At 36.9% G+C, this 19464-nt stretch overlaps 3 protein-coding genes across 5 annotated transcripts; 2 read left to right on the top strand and 1 right to left on the bottom strand.

Moving 5' to 3' along the window:
- The first annotated feature begins 380 nt into the window (after positions 1–380).
- LOC135695393 (uncharacterized) lies at positions 381–3887 on the top strand. Its single transcript, XM_065214469.2, has 3 exons — positions 381–801; positions 1267–1328; positions 1862–3887. Exons 1-3 carry the CDS (start codon positions 779–781, stop codon positions 2638–2640), a joined length of 864 nt encoding a protein of 287 aa, XP_065070541.2. The 5' UTR covers positions 381–778; the 3' UTR covers positions 2641–3887.
- Positions 3888–4428: 541 nt separating this feature from the next.
- Positions 4429–15229, bottom strand: LOC135695392 (uncharacterized). Of its 3 annotated transcripts, none has more exons than XM_089108939.1 (8): positions 14979–15229; positions 13235–14168; positions 12048–12145; positions 9925–11163; positions 8961–9017; positions 6107–6477; positions 5666–5801; positions 4429–4952 (listed from the first exon to the last, which is right to left on the bottom strand). In XM_089108939.1, the coding sequence occupies exons 3-8, from the start codon at positions 12115–12117 to the stop codon at positions 4489–4491; spliced, it is 2337 nt and encodes a 778-aa protein (XP_088965065.1). In that variant the 5' UTR covers positions 12118–12145; positions 13235–14168; positions 14979–15229; the 3' UTR covers positions 4429–4488. The 3 variants fall into 3 exon arrangements, with proteins under 3 accessions (XP_088965065.1, XP_065070539.2, XP_065070540.2); XM_065214467.2 differs by lacking the exon at positions 14979–15229 and adding an exon at positions 14609–14877; XM_065214468.2 differs by lacking the exon at positions 14979–15229 and having other exon boundaries at positions 13235–14568.
- Positions 15230–15445: 216 nt separating this feature from the next.
- On the top strand, positions 15446–17891 carry LOC135695390 (uncharacterized). Its single transcript, XM_065214465.2, has 3 exons — positions 15446–15620; positions 16237–16281; positions 16943–17891. Exons 2-3 carry the CDS (start codon positions 16248–16250, stop codon positions 17647–17649), a joined length of 741 nt encoding a protein of 246 aa, XP_065070537.2. The 5' UTR covers positions 15446–15620; positions 16237–16247; the 3' UTR covers positions 17650–17891.
- The last annotated feature ends 1573 nt before the right edge of the window (positions 17892–19464 follow it).

Here is a 19464-nt window from a genome sequence, read left to right as displayed (position 1 = left end):
TCAAGCTGTTTTTTGTCTCCCTCTGTCCCTGGTGCCTTCAATTCTACCTGTTGTAGTCAGTTCTCTATGTTTCCTTCTCGATGCATTAACAAGGGAATACACTGCAATTTCAAATGAATTTTGCCATTACAATATTTGAAAATAGAAATAATCGAGTATTTCAAATTTTGATAACGATATATCAAAAAATGCAAACATGAGGGAGGGGGCATACCCTCCCCTCAACACAATATTGCGGCATTAAGGGCGATGAAAATACTGTATACATATACTTTTATAATCGTATATTTATCGCTCAATTTGTTGTGTAAAGGGGGAAATGGGGTCGGTGGCGGGTTAAACAATTCCTTAACTTAAGAGGGGGTAGAGCTTGGAAAAAACTCTTTTGTAATGAAGCCAGTGAGAGTTGCATTTGTTTTGCTGTCAATGATCTGTCAGTGCTCTTTCTCACAATCCTTGCTATCATGTTCATTGTTTGGAGAAGGCCCAAGCTCACACGGCGTATAATTTGCATGTGGGCCTGAATTACTGTTTGTAAGTACGATAACCACATACCAGTCACCTACCTGTGAATCGAATCTCCCGTTGGTTTTTATCGTTATCACAGATATATCGAATAGAAAAACCAATTTAATACAGTGTTTTGATATAAATCTAACTTCCATGAGAAAATTTATGTGTTTTTACAAAGTATTCAATCGTTTAGATAATATTTCAAGACAAAATGGAGGATGTTAGAGCTATGGCACACTGAGAATCTTTTGTTCAATCAAAGGTGATGTCAACGATGACTGTAAACAGGCAAGATATGATAATTTCTTTATGATAAAGCATTGAATAGTTACTATAAATTTTGTTCGAAGGTGTGAATAATAATCTGATAATGCTGAAGATATTATTTTGAACAAAAAAAGAACAATAATTTTAAACATGGTTTTCGTATTTTTGAAATGCGCAGCTCAGGCGGCCATTGAAATTTTAGTCCTGCATTGATGAACTATTCTTACTAGAACTGTGCTCGAAGTAAATCTTATTAATTAGAAATTTTTTAAGATCTGGCCGCCATTATCAAAACGGCTATGATACTATTCAAAGCCACAATTTGATTGTCGCAAATCATAAAAAAATATTGCACCTGAGTATTTGGAATAATGATGCTATTAAACACATCCCATATGTGATGCAGTAAAAAATATGCGCCAAAGTTGATGCAATGGGAGATCTTTACTGCAATCTTTGATTTCGTCGTATACTTTACCTTTTTAGACTGAAAAATGGCCTCTTTGGCTTAACGTTGGTATTTGCACTCTTCCAAGGCAACGTCTCTGGTAAGTTCGTATTCAAAGTATATGAGATACAGTAATCTTTAAGCGACGCAAAAGCAACGCTTCACACTGCATCTTTGCATATTTATATATTTATGTGTATAAAAAGTTTTTAACCGAAATGATAATAAATCTGGTTTTGCAAAGTGCGATCACAACCTCTATTTGACTGTGCTATGCCTTGCCGCTGCTTTTTTTGTATCAAATTACGACATGGTTTAGCGTCACAGTCTTATTGCAAAGCTTGAGTTTATCCCTAACACCAGACTGTCAAAAGCTAAAAATAGTTTAGGAAGTCTGTAAGGGTATTGTGGGTAGTTGGGGGCTTAGGATTCCACCCCTTCTTCAAAATGGGTATTTTTATTGAGTCGAGAAGAGGGTTATCCTTGCCCCCATACCCTCTTTTCTACGGGCACGAGATGAATGCTCTTTTTCCTCTCAAGATTTTGCTTGATCTTTTCGCCTGCTGTATTTTACCCTGTGTTTGAATTTTCTGAACAGTGAAAGCTATTTTGAAAAAAAATTGTTGATCCTAGGAAAATCAACAGGCATCCAAAAGAAAGGACAACAACGAAGCTACATCGATATCGATGTTACAGATCCTTTCAAAGTTCCGAAAGCCTCAGAATACATTGACCAACCGATTCCTACATATGACAGTTATGGGAATAAAAAATCTGAAGAGAATGATCATACTATCAATTATAAGATTGGAAACGTGAAAATCCAGTCAGAAAACAAAGCTGAGGTTGAAGAAGGACAGAATCATGGGTATGAAGAGCAGGCCAGGCCTGAAGAAGAAGGCAAAGAACAATATGGGCATGGGTTTCATAATTATATGCCTGAGGATGGCCCAGAAGTTCCAGCTGATCAAGAAGAAAGTCCTCATGATGTCGAACCAGAGCCTTTTCATTCAAATTATGACGATGACGAACATATGCATGGTGATAGTAGGCATAATGTCCCAAAAGGGGAGTGGGGACACGAGGATAATGGACCACGAAATGATGAGAGACCTCGCGAAGAATCTGGTGGACATTTAAGAGGAGATTATGGCCCAGGAAATGGGGATTTTAGAAGACACGAAGGTGACGAACAAAGATTTGATCACGGTGACGAAGAAAGGGAGAATGGCGACCATGTAAGAGAGCACGAAGAGGATCATGAAGACAACTGGGAACGTAGAGGCGATGGTGAAGATCATGAACGGGAATTTGGACCACGCGAAGAAGAACCTAGAATGGAGAGAGGCGATAGTGATAGAGAAAATGCTAGAGACAGAGAATATTACGAAAAAGATGATGGTAAAAATTGACTGCAATATAATGGTAATACAACTAGAAAATTCGATGATTGTCCCAAGTGTTAAACACTTAATTTTAGTGCAGGGTAGAACAGGGTTTGCTTACATGCCTTGAATTTAGACGAGTTCTAACATGCAAGACCCGTGTATGTAAGGCACAATAATAGCCTCACATTCAAGCCAGTATGAATGGAAGAGTGCTTAAAAATGATATGTAGAATATTAAAAAGATATGACCAAGGGGTTATGGTATATTTTGGAGCGCAGTATTTGGAATAAGAAAAGTATCCTGATTGTATTTCGAAAGCTCTTTTGGTAGAACGAGGCTAGAAAATTGCGTTCCTACTGAATTGGAAATTTCTAAGCAGATTGCTCTCTGTTGAGAAGATTGCTGCAAAAAACTCCCCAGTTTCAATAAAATGTATAATTTCCAATCTTATTTCATGAAGTCTATTTTATAATCAACACCTTTAGGTTAAAATAGACAAGCAAATCTATTCAGAATTTGATTTGAAAAGGGTTTAGTTCTATTTAAAAGTGATCCAGACCTCTGTTAAAAATCTAGAGGCAATCTTGATCTCAGCTGGCAATTTAGAGGCAACCCTCATGTTTAGATTTCTTGCAATAGCTTTTCATAGCACAATAAATTGTCTATTTGCTTGCACAAGTGATCTGGTTCTACAAGTTCAAAAAATATTCTTTGTCTCATGGTATGGCAATAAACTATGTCAGCCGGAGATGGGTCCTCGATTTATCATCACCAAATTGTGTATTGCCATAGAGGGGATATGCTGTTCTCGATAAATGCTCAAACGTGTCAGTATTGCTGTATTTAATACAAGAAAGATTTTGATTCAATAAATAAAATCCGGAAAGATATTGGAAGTGTGCATTTATCGATCGTTAGAATAAGACGTTTTTGAATTTTAGTCATACTTAATGTTGAAATAATCCAAGATTTAATATATGTTGTTATAGATCTATTCACGCCCAATTTATCTCGTCACTGCCCAAGCCAAATAACTTTATTTCCCAAAAGAAACAATTGATTTGAAAAATTTCAGCTTTTTTTAAAATTATTCGCAGAAATTTATCGCTCTTTGCAAGCTTGAGGCTGCGGAGTACAAAACTGTTGCTATTATCCACTGTTTTAATTGACTTTGCTAAAAATAATTTCTTATATAATCTTTGTGCTGGTCAAACAAGTGATAGTGTTTACTTTCAAAAAGCGTTTATTTGAATCATGTTTTTCGCAAATATTTTACTTAGAAGCATTTCTTCGAATTAAGTTAACATACAATTATTAACATCAGGGTAGGGAGATTCCCGCAGGAGCTCTACATTTAACTTAGTCACTGCAATCTATTAAATGCCTCTCCGTCTATGGAATTTTTTGCAAGGATGCAGCCTCTCTTTCAAGATAGCCTCGTCAACCTGCTTATAACAAAGAGTAGGTTATTGTGATGCTTTGATTTTGTCTGCTAAAAAGAAACCGCTGAACTGATTGCAGAAAACAATTTTGAGCATACTAAAAGCACTTGATTTAAGGAGTTGTCATTTATTTAGGAAAATTAGTTGCATTTGATGTATTCTACCAGCATCAAGATGCCTGCCAAATCTTGTACATCATAACTCTGCTTAGTTTCCTTCTTGTACTATCGATTCCAACCAACACTATTTAAGAAGAAAGGGGATGGGGTATCAGGAACTGTTATCAGAATACGTTACTTCTAAAAGCCATTGCTTAAAAACAGGTCTTTTCAAGAACTTATCGTAGGGAATGTAATTTGTTATAGTGTATTGTTTGTCTGATTACGGAATACACGAATGTTTAGCTACACTCTTAAATGATAAAGCTACTCAATTCTCTTTTAATACAGAAATCCCCTTGTTCCATATGTATTTTATAACAGTAGGTTGTTTTCTTCTGATTCGCATTGGATCAGAATTCGACGATCCTAACTGGTTATCTCCGAGCCTCCCCCGTTTCTCTGCTATGCCTTGAAGATCTTTCATCAACTGGCCTTCAGATGCAAGTTCTGCTGATTTTCTTCCATTACTTTTCTTGCTTTCTTCTACGTCTTTTACTAGCTGCTCCGCAATGGATAGTTTGTCTACGTTCAAGTGCTGTGCAACATCGCTCAGGAAATTCACAAATTTATGTGTTATGTATTTGCCGGAGTTGACGTTTACTTGTTTGGAATCTTTAAACTGCTGCTGATGAGCGCCAGGCTCCATATGCCATTGTTGTCCTTTGCGCATTTGAGGCTTGCCTCCGAGTTTTGAGTATTGGCTGTTGCTCTCTTGTTTACTGAATTTTGGTCCTGGAAAAAAGTATTTAAATGAAAAACCTCAGCTTGAATGATTTCATTTCTAATATTTAATGCCATTTTTACGATCACGATATTCGAAGGATACTTCGTTCGGATAAGGATGCTCATTTTGGATAAAGATGATTGGGTAAAATAAAGAACATCTTTATCTGTAAAAAAATCTACTTTATTACACATGTTCGATTCCGAGACAAAAGATGCTGCTCAGAATTCCTATTCTGACTAAGAGTTGCTAACATTAAAAGCCTTGCAGGATATGGTGCTATGTTTGGAAGCTGGGGAGGTCTGGGTTCTAATGACGATGCAGCTGGTTTTATACCAAGAGCATCTGTCTATTGTGAAAGTTGCGTGTCATGTAGGATGAAAAAGCAATGTAAAACGTCAAGGATGAATACGCAATGTAATGTTGAAGATAAAAAACGTCAAACTCTTTCTTTCATCACATCTTGTAGAAAAAGCGTTTATATTTATCGCTTACAGTAAGTGGGTTCTAGTGAATTTTGAAAGGCTTATTCTCATGAATAGGCGCGAACCCCCCTCCGTTTTTTGCAGTTAAAGAGCATGCGCGATAGCCGTTGATTTCCGTTTGGGTACAGTATAATCCGGTTATAACGTACTTTAAGGGACCAGTGTATTAAGTACGTAATAATCGAGTACGTTATAACGGGATTCTACTGTAGCACTAAAACTTATAAAAAACATACCTTGGTCCTCATCGTCTGTATCTGTTTGGACACGTGATTGTTGAATCTTCTTACTTTTCAATTTAAGCATTTCACCAGCATTTTCATCGTCATCTTCTTCGGAATTTTGCTCTTTTTGTTTCAAGCTCGGTCGAAACTAGTAGGAAATGGGAAAATTTATGTCGACAATTCCCCTTTTCTATATGGAATAGCAAACTTTCTGATCACCTGCAAATGCTAAACCTGCCTGCAATCCTATGCCAACAACATCACTCTATATATCTGTTCTTTGAAGAGCAATTTTCAATATTTTTGGTTTTCAATACAAATATATAGATTTACCTCTCTTGCCGTTTTACTTTTGCTACATCGAAAATATACCATTTTGCTATTATTATATCGGGGCTACTTGTTGTAGCAAACATGATAATGTGCGCTAAAAACACAAAAATATATAATCACCTTTCTTTGCTTGTAATTTTTAATCTTCCTATCAATCTCCTTTTCTTCTTTTTCATCGTCCTCCTGATTTTGATTTCTGCCGAATTTTTTTCCTTTCACGAAAACAAGACCTGGCTTTTTTCTTGCGCTCACCCTGAAACTTTGCTTTCCACCCTTGACGTCTTCATCATCTTTTTTTTCATCCTTTGATTCCACTGCCTTGCTGACCTCCTTGGCTTTGAATTTTTTCCCCTTTACCTTTGTTAATGGTTTTCCAACTGATTCAGTTTCTTCTTCCGCCATTTTCTCACCTTCAACTGCCGCTGACCCTTCGCTGACTGACGATGGGGTGCTCGTCTGTTCGTTCATACTTGCGAGTGGAAAGTTGTCGTCTGGAAAATGAATGCTAACAAAGTCAATCACATACAAGGATGTTACTGGGCACTTGAATACAAAAGTATCTTTAGTATTTACTCTCCATAGCCACAGTTTCTTATTTCTATCTAGCTATTAAATGACGCAAACTTAATCGATACATCTTTCAACAAAAGTCGATGTTTGAATAGCAAAGAAATATAGCTTCATAAAATGTTTCCTTTCCATAAGCCTAAGACCGCGTAGCGAAAAGGAGTTTATAATATGACCCGGTGGAAGTTCTAAATCACTACATTGTAACTCAAGTGAATATAAGATACTATGCTTATAGAAAACAAGAAATGAGACATATTACCGATATGATATCAGTCGTTTAAACTCTTATCTAAAGATTTTTTGACAAAATCTTGCGAAGACTGCATGTATACCGAACATCCTAGTCATGAACATTTTGATTACATCACATTTTAGATTCAATTAGTATAAGATTGCATTGTGAAGTTGGCAGAAAAGCTAAAACACAATCCAGTAAACTTATTTGGTTTCTTGTAGCGTGTAAAGGTTGCAATCTTTCTGAAACAATAAATCTTGTTTATTGACGCTGGTGGCCTGGGGAGAGATATTTCGGCGGGAAAATTACGGCTTTGTTCTTCTGCTGACGTGATCGAAGTATTCTAATGGCAGATGGCAAAAATATTTTTCACGTGGAATATGGAACGAGTTTTCACATGTCTGTTCACATTTATGATGTTTCTTTCCCGGGAAGTCTAAGACGATTACTCATGGTAAATTTATACCTTGTTTTTTTCAATTTTTGTTAGGACCTTTTACTTAAATCACGTAAACATTCAGTCGAAATATGAAATAGAAAATTAATATTGGATTGTGAAGGAATTCCTATGTAAGTTCGAGGGAGGGTCAAATTATAGATTAATTACAAAAAATAGAGCAAGAAGCATTTTATTCATTTTCCAATGAGTGGGTGGCATGTCTCCAGAATTTTTTTTGTCTACGACCCCAGCTGCTCTACGATAAGCAAACCCTGAGGGCATACACTCATTTTTTTAAGGAACTGGCTATTAGAAACGAGTACTGGACAGTCAGAAAAAATTAAGAAACTTATGTATTCGAAGCAAAAAAATTAGGAAACTTTTAAATCGTGATAAAACTGAGAACAACGAAATTTTGTAAAATCCAAGAACCTGATTGCCCTGATGGCCTAGAATTTAAGACACAAGGAATAAAAAAATACTTCCCTCATCTAAATGCAGCATAAGAACGGAAGCGAATCTCTTGACGCGATCAAAAAGGTCATGAACATTTCATAACATCATTCATGGCATCATAATTAAGAAGCACTTAAGAAACAAGGAGTATTGAAATTTCCAGAACATTTTGAAACTGGAGTACTCAACATCGATCTTTGTTTCTTATAAAAAAATGAGTCACTCCACGAAAATCCAGTACGCTTTTAACAAAATCCTTTTGTTTTTAGAAAAATCCTAAATTCCTCTAAAAAATTTGGTAGGCTATTTGGAAAGAGCTATACACCCCTTGACCAAACCATTGTTTCGATATAAGTTTTCTTTGTCTTGATTCTCTCTTTTGAAATTTTCTGCATCGTGGACATTTTTTGTTAAGCTCTGGTGTTTTAAGGTCTCTCAGGAATATCAACACGAAAATTGAACGGAATTTGGGAAGCAAAATGTTTTGCAAATGCCCAAGCAAATTCAAGCGGCCATTCAAGCTTTGAAATTGGAATGAAAATATCCCTGCATCATTTTCGTCTTGCAACCCATTTAGTCAATACTAGACATACTTCGAAAGAACATGGAACCATTTAAATATATGTTGCTTGTTCAAACAGGGTGTCACAACTTATATAAAGGAACAGTATTGAGTACTGAGATGGCTGCGAAGCTGAATTACCGAACCTGCAAAGCTGATGTGCTTTCGGCACTATCTCACAAGCTATTTTCCGTGAGTAAATTTCAGTATTTTATTCACCACTATGATACCTAATTGGAACCAGACACGCAAAGTTCACGATAAACTAGCTTTTCGGCTGAGAATACATTTTCACACAAATTTCCGTTGCAATTATAGGAACCACGAGGTGTGGTCACATCGAGAGGAATGGCCAGGATACCGCTCGATAAGCACAGCTTCTCAGTGTCCTAAAAACTTTGCTAAGTAGCAAATAGAATACAAATATAAACTAAAATACAATTGATATGTTTTTAGATAGTTTTCGAGTAATATGTTAACAAGTAGTTTTTAAATAGAGCAGTGTCGTGGCCACCAGCGAGACAATGGCCTCTTGTCAATCTCCGCATCACTCCGTGATTTTGATAGCAACATTATTTGATTCAATCTCTAACCTCGGAGTACCCAGATTTCACTTAAAAGCCTACCTTTCCTGGCTGTGTGCTGCTCATAACCCATTTATCAGAATTTTGCAGAATAATTTTTTGAAGGTATTCAGAGTGACTATACCAACCTGCATGATCATATGTGGTTTGTTTCAGATTTTTCCATGGATTTCCAACAGTTTGCACTGGAAGAAAAGAAAAAGAATAAATTGAGGTAAATAAAGATGATAAAATTGATTATCAAATATTGCCAAATCTTAAACATGTTGCTATCTAGTAACAGTCTTTTTATTTTGGGGTTGGGTGTATACAAAAAACAAAACCAAAATTAGGAAATTCCTTTTTTCCATATTGCTAGATGCTGCTTAAAGATGTTTTAGGTGTATTTAGTTTTCTTTATAGTCTTTCTCAAGGATTTCAGCAAGGGATCAAGACTTGGTGCTTAAAAAGGGTACTACTTTCTTTTGTCCTATACAAAATATGACACATTGGCAAAGGTTTACTTTCAACCTCTTTTTAAAAAGGTACAGTTCTGCTTTGTTTAATACAGTTTCATAAAACATTTCCTCGTTTATGATAACTTTAGTCGGCCATTATTCACTTGAGTAAGATAAATATCCAAGCTAGATGAGTATTTGGGGTTACTTGGGGGTACTATATGAAAATGTCAAATGGGATTGCAGTATACTGTTTGGCATTTTGTTCGGATGAGGAATCATGCCCGTCTTCCAGACATGCACTAGCCCCTGTTCCAGGGTCATTGCACATGCGCATTATCACTCGAAGCCTTGGCGGGAAGTTCAAAAGTTGTGTGGTCCCAGACAGAACAGCTGTGCGAAAACTGTTATCAATGCGCATGTGCTATGACCCTGCAACACTGATTGGTTTAAGATGGTATTGTGTCGAAACAAAGAACTGAAGTTTCGTGTCCCAAACAAATTACCGTTCCGTAAAACATTTTTCAGGTTGCTTTCAGTTTGTTAGCAAAGCTAATGAAAGGCATTTTGAATTGTTTCTTGCATATACACTCCCTACCAAACCTTTTTATATAGCCATTCATGATAAAATATCTTAAGGGTACATATTGCTCACCAATAGCTCCACCCACATTTAGCGCATGGCCATCAGCGCTCCCTTGGGCCATTGCCTGACCTGCGTCACTTTGTAGATTTTCCAGTATACTTGAATGCATATGATGGTTGGCTGGAAGATATGCCTGTCCTACCGGGATGCCATCTGGTGGCATCATTTCTTTCTCTATTTTGGTCATTGGCATCTGCATTGGTATCACTCTTTGGCCATGCTGAGCAAGTATCTTAACCTCCATTGCGTCCCATGCCGGATCAAGCTGAAGCTTGTTTATCATATCATGTGTCAGAGGCTGATCGTGCATGGCACTACCAAAAAGACTGTGTCCGGGTAACACTTCGTTACTTAGGCCATGGTTGCCATCGAGAACTCCAAACTGGTTCGGCATAAATCCTACAAATCGTTTCTTGTCCTTGTTTTCAAGGGCTTTGTATATTTCTGGCTTATCTTGTGATGGTTCTGGCTGATTCTTTGCCACATTTGTCTCTGTAGTCAACGAATCTGCATTGGGATTCAGTTCATTTAGAATTCGCTCAACATTTTCTGACCTGTGGACTTCATTTTTCACGTGACCCCCTTCTACACGATACGAGTTGGCACCTTGCCTGATGCTAACAGATACGGCATCAGGGTTTCGCTGCGTCGATACACGTTTCGACGCTGTACTATCCCCTCCTTTGATGAAAGTTGATGGAAAATGTCTAGTATCCATTGAGCCTCCTTGTTTCTCCCAATCCATAAACTTTCGTCTTTGTTCATTTGATTCTGCCGTTGACGTAATTAGCGCAGCCTGTTGAGGTGAAACATCTAAGGGTAATGTCCCTTTTATAGCAGATAACTCACTGCTCCCCATTTCTGGATGAGTCACAATTTTTTCCAGGCTAGAACTCTCATCATTTCTTTGTTCGTTTCTATTTTCTTCTTCATCCGCCAACCATCTTTGCCTCGACTGGCTTGGAATAAATGATCCTTTTAGGCCTAACAGCTCTGAAAGGTGTCCGAATGGATTTGACTGCATTCCGCTTTCAATCAAATTTTTGGGTGAGTTTTTTCTAAAATTAATATGATACTTTTTGTCCTTGAAACCACTTTCTATTTCGTGCTTTTTAATTGTTGATACGGGATCTGTTTTCTGCGAATCTCTACCTCTTTTTGCAATGGCATGCTTTTCTTCACTCACTGTATGTTGAAATTTTGTTGATCGAGTCTCAAAATTATGGACCAGATGTGATCCTTTTTTAGCTACGGAATAACGACATAAATAAATCCGGGAAGCTAAATATTAAGCTATTCACGATGAAGTATCAAGAAAAAGAGAATCACTGTCACAAACAAACGGCACAGAATTGGAACAATAGAATATCTAGGAACTTTTTGGGGTGTTTTCTAGAGAGTCAAATAATTTTTCCCACATGCGTACGGAATTTGCCGCTGCTCAACTTCCTATACTCAAGTTTACAGTAGTAAATTTGTATTATTAATACCGTCATTTCAGTACTCCACGTCTAGAACTATCTTTCTGACAAAGCTTGTTTAAAACAGAAGGATTGCAAATGTTTAATGACACTGCATGCCAAACCATAGTTTTATAAAGCAATTATTATTTTATGATGAAAAAACCCTCCACTTTTGTGCAAGATCCCTTTTTTCATTTTGCTTTCTTCCTGGCAACCGAAACTGCAAAAAATCAACCTTGTTATTTTTTGGTGTACTACATGGCGCTTCTTCGACGTGAATTCCGTCCAGTTTATTGCAAATTCAAAGCATTTGAATCAAAGAATCAAAAATTTAATTCAATGATCTTTACTGTGTTGGTGCTCTGAATTTCTAATAAGGCTCTGCCGAACCTCTATTATGCTTTTTCTTTTATTGAATTTTCATGATATAAAATTGCTGTTTCTTGTCTTATTTAACAAGTTATCGTTGTTGCCTTCTCTTGAGCTGGTAATTTGGCTCATAGTCCCTATTTTTATTTTATTTCTAATACGAACTACAAGAGAAACATATTAGCGAGTATTTCCTCTATACATGAAGATATTATATGAAATTTACAGCTAAACAATGAGCAATGCTCCTGTATGTAGCATTGTTTGTCAGTAGTTTTATGTTTTTGTCTACCGTCATACCTTTTCTACAAAAATGCACTTTGAAACTCTTGATCAATATCAAAAGAAAAAGAGCTGTCTGCAACTTCATCTTTAGTTCTAATGTGTGCTTGCTTGTCCTGCAAACAAATCGAATAATCTTAAAGTTAATAGTGATGAGAAGTAGATACAGGGCCTGTTGCCCCCAGTGGCGTACCCAAGGGGGGAATAGAGGGTCCGGACCCCCCACTTTTTTAAAATATGATCCTTGAAATTTGCCCAAAAATGATGTAAAACTCACTGGGGGGGGGGGGGGTTGGTGTAGTATACTGTATGCTTATGTCAACAACAATTGTAAAATACTTTGCTATTTACCGTAGCTAACATGAATCAAATAATGGGGGGAATTTTGCAAAAAAGGGCGTTTCCCCGCATTTGCGAGTGTTTGAAGGGCGTGGCCCAGACCCCCACTGCTACAGCCCTGGGTGCACCACTGTTGCCCAGAAGATATGGGGCAGCTGTGTTAAGCATGTTTCATGAAGTACATTTTTTGCTGGTGTAAAAAAGCAGAAATCTAAGAACTTGAAGTGCCTTAGGTTTAACCTGGAAACTTCTTAACTAAACGAAAGCCTCAGAGTTTTAAATACTATTTTAAATCTTTGAGATACCTCATCCACAGCTGTAATCTTTCTGAACACCTTGATGTAATATGCCTTAATCTTATTTGCCTTAATTCAGTTTTTTCAGGCTTATCGTTTATCTAGAAAGCGGAAGTATCCTGACTCCAATGAAAAAAACATGTTCACCTTAGTATCATAAAAGTTCACCTTCGTTTGTTTCTTCCTTTGAATCTTTTTATACTGCTGATTGGTAACGCGATTGCTAACTCTTTTCGAGCTGATAGGAATATATTTATTTTTTTCTAATATACTTTTTGAATGTGTTTTAAAGATTATTTATCAGGAATGTTAATTGCCTTCTCTTTGTGCAAACTTGGCAGGTTAATTCATACGCCAAGCTTCATTCGCTTGGCCTGTTATTCTTCCACTGTTTTGTTCTAAATACACAATTTTTTGCTGTAAAATGCAACTAAACCAAGTAAACTTCTAGCTCTGAAATAGAAAATGAGATTGTTGATAGTTCAGTAACCCACTTATCTTCTGTTCGTATGAATGCGCTAAATGCAAGAGAACTCCTTTGTCAGTACTCCTATATGAAGTTTGTCTTACCTTCATGCAATTATTGCAGTGTCTCAGTGTGTCAGCATATTATCGTTTTCACAATTTTTTATCGTCATGGATGGGATCTCTCTTTGACGAATGTTTCCTCTTTTATCAAAAATTTGCGATTTTATATAATAAGCATTTATTGTATTTCAGAGCAATATTTTCCTTCGCTATCGCTACCGATCCAGGCCCAGAATCTAGATGTTCAGCGACCTTGTCGTAAACAAAATTGTTTTAGCGCAAGCAAAGTCATAAATAAATTTCTTCTGCAATCGTCATGCTTGTCCTTGTAATCTATTATTTATGTTCTTTCCTGGGTGGATCACAAATGATATCCACACATTTCTGAAGGGTTAAAATGAAATCAGCGTTATCTATTGTAGCTTCAGCTCACTGCCATTTCAGCTTACCGCCATTTCAGCTTACCACCATTACAGTATACCGCCATTTCAGCTTACCGCCATTTCAGCTTACCACCATTACAGTATACCGCCATTTCAGCTTACCACCATTTCAGCTTATCACCATTACAGTATACCGCCATTTCAGCTTACCGCCATTTCAGCTTACCACCATTACAGCACACCGCCAGTTCAGCTTACTGCCATTTCAGCTTACCACCATTTCAGCTTACCACCAGTACAGCACACCGCCAGTTCAGCTTACCGCCATTTCAGCTTACCACCATCTCAGCTAACCGTAATTTTAGCTTACCACCATTAAAGTTTCCTGACATTTCAGCTCACCGCTTTTACAGTATACTGCCATTTCAGCTTATCGCCATTAAAGCTTATCGCTATTTCAGCTTAACGCCATTTCAGCTTACCGCCATTTCAGCTCACCGCCATTACAGCACACCGCCATTTCAGCTCACCGCCATCACAGCGTACCGGATTTGAGCTCACCGCTATTTTAGTAATGTCCGGCTGGCATGGGACTGTCAAATTAGAAATCATCAGTTTGATTATCGAAGATGATGTGGATTGAAAGTTATCAATAAACCCTTAGTTACTTCAAAACCATTGCCAATCTCAAAATCCAATAACACAACATAAAGATCCTCTGTAACATTCTGCAAAGCCCCGATCAATATTTATTCTATTCCTGCATTGCGATCATAGCCCTTGATTTTCTCTAATATATTTGAGTGTAATCTTGGACCCAGGAGCCATGGCCAAAGTGTCGAATCTCTCTTATTTCTTTTGCAAAATCAAAAATGCGTTAGTGAAAGTCATTGAAAAAGTATAAAGCAAGTGATATTATCAAACATTCCTTATTTGTATCAAAATACGAACTCTCTACGCTTATATATTTTAACAGACTGTGCTTAATAAACTGGCAAGGAAAGGAATTAAAAAGAGGAACTAATCAACTTACTTTCAAGCATTGTATCTCACATTCTAATACCACTGAAGAGAAGTTTTTCAAGGCTTATAGATTAGCCAACCAATGACATCAACCAGCAGGGTTTCAGGGACTGTGAGGCCCCTGTTTTAAGGTACAGGGCCCCTTCAGGCTATTATATGCACATGGAACTGGGACCATGCTCCCCTGGACCCCCATATGCCGCCACTGACATCAACGCTAAACTATATTTTGTAACTTCTGACTTCTAACTAAAAAATCTGAAAGAGTACAAAAAAGTCAGTTTATTCTGTTGCGAACTGGCTAAGATATGAATAATGAAGGACTTGAAAATATTATCTTATTTTTGACTCGGTCCCTTTCTGGGAATTCATGTACTTACCAAAAATTGTAATGACTATCTGGAAAGGAGCACGTATTTTTGTGGTGTTTCTGATTTTGCATATTTTGAGGCACTCCGTAAAAGATCTCCTAGACCATGCTATTCAAATTGAAAAATTCTAGAAAGAAACTTTGTTAAAGCTGCCATGCAATTCTAGCAAGCTTTTAGGAACTTTTTTGGTAAGCTTTAAATTCAGCAAGTGGAGCCCAGCAGCTTCTTCTAGTCTAGAAAAAGAACGCTGTCTCGTTATACAGAAGACTGTCCTTCTTTGTCATTGCTAAAAAGTTCTAATCAAGGTAAATAGGTTTCCACTTTGACTATCTTTATGTCTGGTTATCAACCAACTTTTCAAAGCATGGCGCTATATGATGAATACAATAGTTGAAAGCACAAATACCAGTCTGTAAAGATACGGTATATCAGGGGTCACGAATAGCTTCAAGTAAAGATACGGTATATCAGGGGTCACGAATAGTTTCACGTAGAAGAGGTGTGCTGGGAGACCAATGAACAAATTGTAAACAGAAAGGAAGTGCGTTTCAAACACCAGCATGCTTTGTGATGCTTTTTAATCAAGTCTTAAAACACAGACAAGCTGATAATGGCTTTTACATGAACATGCTTTTTGTGATGATATTAAATGTGAGTATTCATATTACCAATAATTTAATATTATGCATTTATATGTATTGCTTTCTTGATATTCAGTATTTTTAATTACTTTCATATCATAAGTGAAAAATTGTACAATATTACTTCGATTACACATTCTACAAGAGACACCTCAGAGACACACCAACAAAGATCTCATCGTAGCATTCTATGCTTTCATGACCATACTTTTTAGAATACAGCATTCAGAATTCAGAAAACAAAAGTTTCAATTTTGTCTTATGAACAGAAACGTTAATGCAAATATTATCATAATATTCACTAGAAAATTATCAGAAAGGTATATTTATGGATTTGACAGCAGCAAAATAAATGACATATAAGTATCCTACAACTCAGTCTTTGTCTGTGCTTCTTTTCCTTTATCAGTTTTATAACTTCTAAATTTAAGTTCTCGTAAATAATAAAGATGCCATTTTATCCTGTAACATTCTGACTACTAACTAAGAATTACATCTAAAGAACGCAAATAGTTTTCTCTACATCCTATCCCTTTTTGCTAGAGAAAAATTTAATTACAATTTCAAGCATTCATTTATTTATTTATATATTATCGATAACATCAGCATCAATTCTTTGTTTTAAGACACCAGAAGAATGACATCCTTCCCGATCTTTCTTTGCTTCTTGGGTAAGGTTGAGACACATTCAATCTTTATTGCTTAGTTGTTTAACGCCTACATTTTAGGATTGTATCTCGTAAAATATTGAGTACAACAAGTTTAGGATTACTTTTTTATTTACATGAATAATGGTGCTTGTATCTAAGTTTGGCAGTCATAACTGTCTACATTGAATATCTACAATTCTAACTCATAAGAAAAAACATATGTCGACAAAAGGGCATCATTTTATCGGCAAAAGGGCTTCATTAGAGCAAAAGTGATGAAGCCCCGTATGCCGGGGCGAAATATTAGCCATCGCTGATTTATGTGTTTGTTGTTGTTTATTCTCGTCGCGTTGCGGTGTTCCTTATATACTACTATTTTATCGATTTTTCGCCGCAAGATTTCCTCCGGAATCCGTCGAGCAGCCTGCTATCGTGGCCTCTCTTTTATTCGCACACATCATTTTATCATTGCAACATGCAAGAGGGGCATTTTTCATTAAAAAAGGGACACTTTTCACATAAGGAGAAGCCTAGAATTAGCATTCCCCCGGTTTCTAAGTCACGGCTGACTAGAAGAAAACATGGCGCTATGTAAATGTGCGTGACGCGTGACAAATCGTAAAATTCATTCGACTGATACTACAATAGCTATATCCTAACATCATCTTCTTGCAACTTTCAGAGTTCTTCGCTTATTCTGGATCAGTGAAAGTTATTTATGAATCTGGAGTTCCCAAGATTTTCCACCCAAGAAAAGAGTTCCAGACAAAATATGACACAAATTCAAACCCAAACCTGGATGGCAAAGGAAATCAAGCCTCAAGCCAAACGAAGAATGTAACGAAGATAGTAACAAAAGATTTTCTTGTAAACATTACAAAGAGTGGCGACAGCAAAGCAAGTGCAACAGTGAAACAATTAGATGCTGATGCGAAGATCGATTTAGGGTTGCCATTGGTGAGAGAAATTAGTTTAGAGGACAAAAGCATTGTTGGAGAACATGTGCCAGACAACTTAAAGGAGACATTGAAGAATGTTCTAACTAGAGAAATTGTTAGACGATTGTCGGGAGGGAATGTGGGAATTTTTGAAGGTGATGCACAAAAGGAAGAGACTAATAACGCAATTGAGAGTCCATTGAAGAAAAGAAAACTCACAGAAATGTTTGTGCGTTATATGGAACACCTAGCTAACAAACTAAAGGTGGACGTTGTTACTGTGGCAGAACAGCTGATATCGAGGTCTGGTGAAACAGAGGCAGAAAGCACAATGGGGTTCACTCGAAATATCATTCCTGCTGTGCCGTCGAAGTTCAGGTCGATTTTGAAGACGATGTCTAGAATCATCAACACTGAACTGGCCTCTGCGGTTGTTTTGAAGAACAATTAAGAATTTTTAATGTTAATAGACTTTTTGTAGGTTTAAACTCTTTAGATTTTTGTTTTGTTATTAAGTCTATGTGTTGTTACTAACATGTGCTCTACAAATGCAGGGAAAAATTCGCCTGCGACTTCCTTACAGTTATCTCCTCTAAAGTTTCCTACGACAAATTGACAGTCACGATACACGCCATGCATATGGATATACAGAGGAATAACAACGCTATGTGAACAAAACGGGTTTTCGCCTCATATGATTTTTATTTTCTTATCTGAAAAGCTTTCTTACCATTGTTTTCTTATCTTATATTTAATACCAAGGATATCCCGTTTCTGACAAACTGTAAGTGAAAAACTGTTGGGTTGAAATTTTCCAAAAAATGCGTTGCTCTCTTCTTGATATTTTGTCATCGAGATGAGGAAAGTTCTCAACTCAGCGTTTAGTCAACACACGTTTGCTTGGCCAAAAGTAAGAATCTTTGGCCTGCAGAAGCACAATTTTTCCCTATTTTTTCTTTATTTGTAATTAACAAAGGCGGCCTCTAATTTACTACTGTCACTGAATCCAAAAATGTATCTGATTTCAAATCCTAGGTACATCCACTCCTTCTTTCGCGTGCTTGAATAGTTGCAATACAAAGTATAGATATATACTCTCAAAATGTTTTAGGCCTGGTTCAAACGTCGCACTTCTCATGTGCCGAACCTAACTCTGTTTGGAGCGACACTTGAGCATGTTTAGCGCGACTCCCGTTTCAAACGTCGAACTTAATTATGTCGCGCCAAATGGGTTTTAGGATTGTTACATGAAGTATCTTGGTTAAGGCTTGCAATCTCAAATATTTGTTTGAACGCATGCGCCCTTCAAGAAAGAAATGAATTCTGAGAAGGAAAATAAATTAAATATAATTATGCATTGAGTTCGGTACATGACAAGTTCGACGCTTGAAACCGTGCCGTGCTGGAGCCGTGTAGCTCGGCAAGCTCTGCCGATCCAAACTAGTCTGCCGCTCCTAACTAAATCTGCCGTAAATCTGCCGTACCAAATTGATTCAAACGTCGCGTCCCTCATGTACTTAATTCTTGAGTTAGGTTCGTCACATAAGAAGTACGATGTTTGAACCAGGCCTTAGATGGCTCATAATATGAACGCAGCAAGTATATATTTCTTTCTGGAGTAATAACAAGACTTCATCAGATATTGGGATGTGTTATAGATTGAAATTTGCATCTTTTTGAGTCTGAACTCAAAACAAAGCTTTAATTAGGATCGTTATTTGCTAATCCAAGATATTCAATTCCATGATTGTTCTTCTAAAGACGGCGCAGTTTTGTTAGTTCTCTCATTTATACGTTCAAATACTACAAACTTTGTGAACCGCGCTTCCTGTTTCGGTCTTTATACACGGTAACGCCAACCTAAAAGCTACCAGTCATGTTCAACATTCAGAGAATATGACAAATCCAGTTTTAATGATTTAATGTTTAGTCAATAATCGGATTTACTCAATACTAACTAGGTGACATTGTTTGCATGGAAACCAGGTATCAGGGTGTTTAATGAATTGTACCATGTGCACGAAAGGTTCTATTTTTTCTTTTTAATTTCTATTTTATTTCACTGACAGAATCAATCCCTTAAAACAATCTCTTAAAAACTATGCTTACAGCGGAGTAAAACTAAAATATTGCAGAAATTTGATGTCAGTCTTCCAGCATTCTCTCACGCATGTATTTCACTTCTGATGACGTTGTTGTCTGTACAGACTGTCTGATGACGTCTTGTTGTCTGTACAGATAAGAAGCTACGAATTTGATTTATCTG

This window comes from Rhopilema esculentum, chromosome 2, assembly GCF_057945365.1.
Source record: "Rhopilema esculentum isolate cy_ngs chromosome 2, ASM5794536v1, whole genome shotgun sequence".
In the NCBI taxonomy this organism is placed as follows: domain Eukaryota; kingdom Metazoa; phylum Cnidaria; class Scyphozoa; order Rhizostomeae; family Rhizostomatidae; genus Rhopilema; species Rhopilema esculentum.
Note: the sequence above shows the minus strand (reverse complement) of the source record. Positions and strands in the feature narration are given on the sequence as shown.

Excerpts from the sequence above, each read along its gene's own strand:
- LOC135695393 (XM_065214469.2), top strand. The coding sequence starts at position 779 with ATGTCAACGATGACTGTAAACAG. Across the intron at positions 802-1,266 it reads TCAACGATGACTGTAAACAG|ACTGAAAAATGGCCTCTTTG; the intron begins GCAAGATATGAT and ends TTACCTTTTTAG. Across the intron at positions 1,329-1,861 it reads CTTCCAAGGCAACGTCTCTG|GAAAATCAACAGGCATCCAA; the intron begins GTAAGTTCGTAT and ends TGTTGATCCTAG.
- LOC135695392 (XM_089108939.1), bottom strand. The coding sequence starts at position 12,117 with ATGAAGTTGCAGACAGCTCTTTTTCTTTTGATATTGATCAAGAGTTTC. Across the intron at positions 11,164-12,047 it reads AGTGCATTTTTGTAGAAAAG|CTAAAAAAGGATCACATCTG; the intron begins GTATGACGGTAG and ends GTTATTCCGTAG. Across the intron at positions 6,478-8,960 it reads AACCACATATGATCATGCAG|ACGACAACTTTCCACTCGCA; the intron begins GTTGGTATAGTC and ends TTCATTTTCCAG.
- LOC135695390 (XM_065214465.2), top strand. The coding sequence starts at position 16,248 with ATGACATCCTTCCCGATCTTTCTTTGCTTCTTGG. Across the intron at positions 16,282-16,942 it reads GATCTTTCTTTGCTTCTTGG|AGTTCTTCGCTTATTCTGGA; the intron begins GTAAGGTTGAGA and ends TGCAACTTTCAG.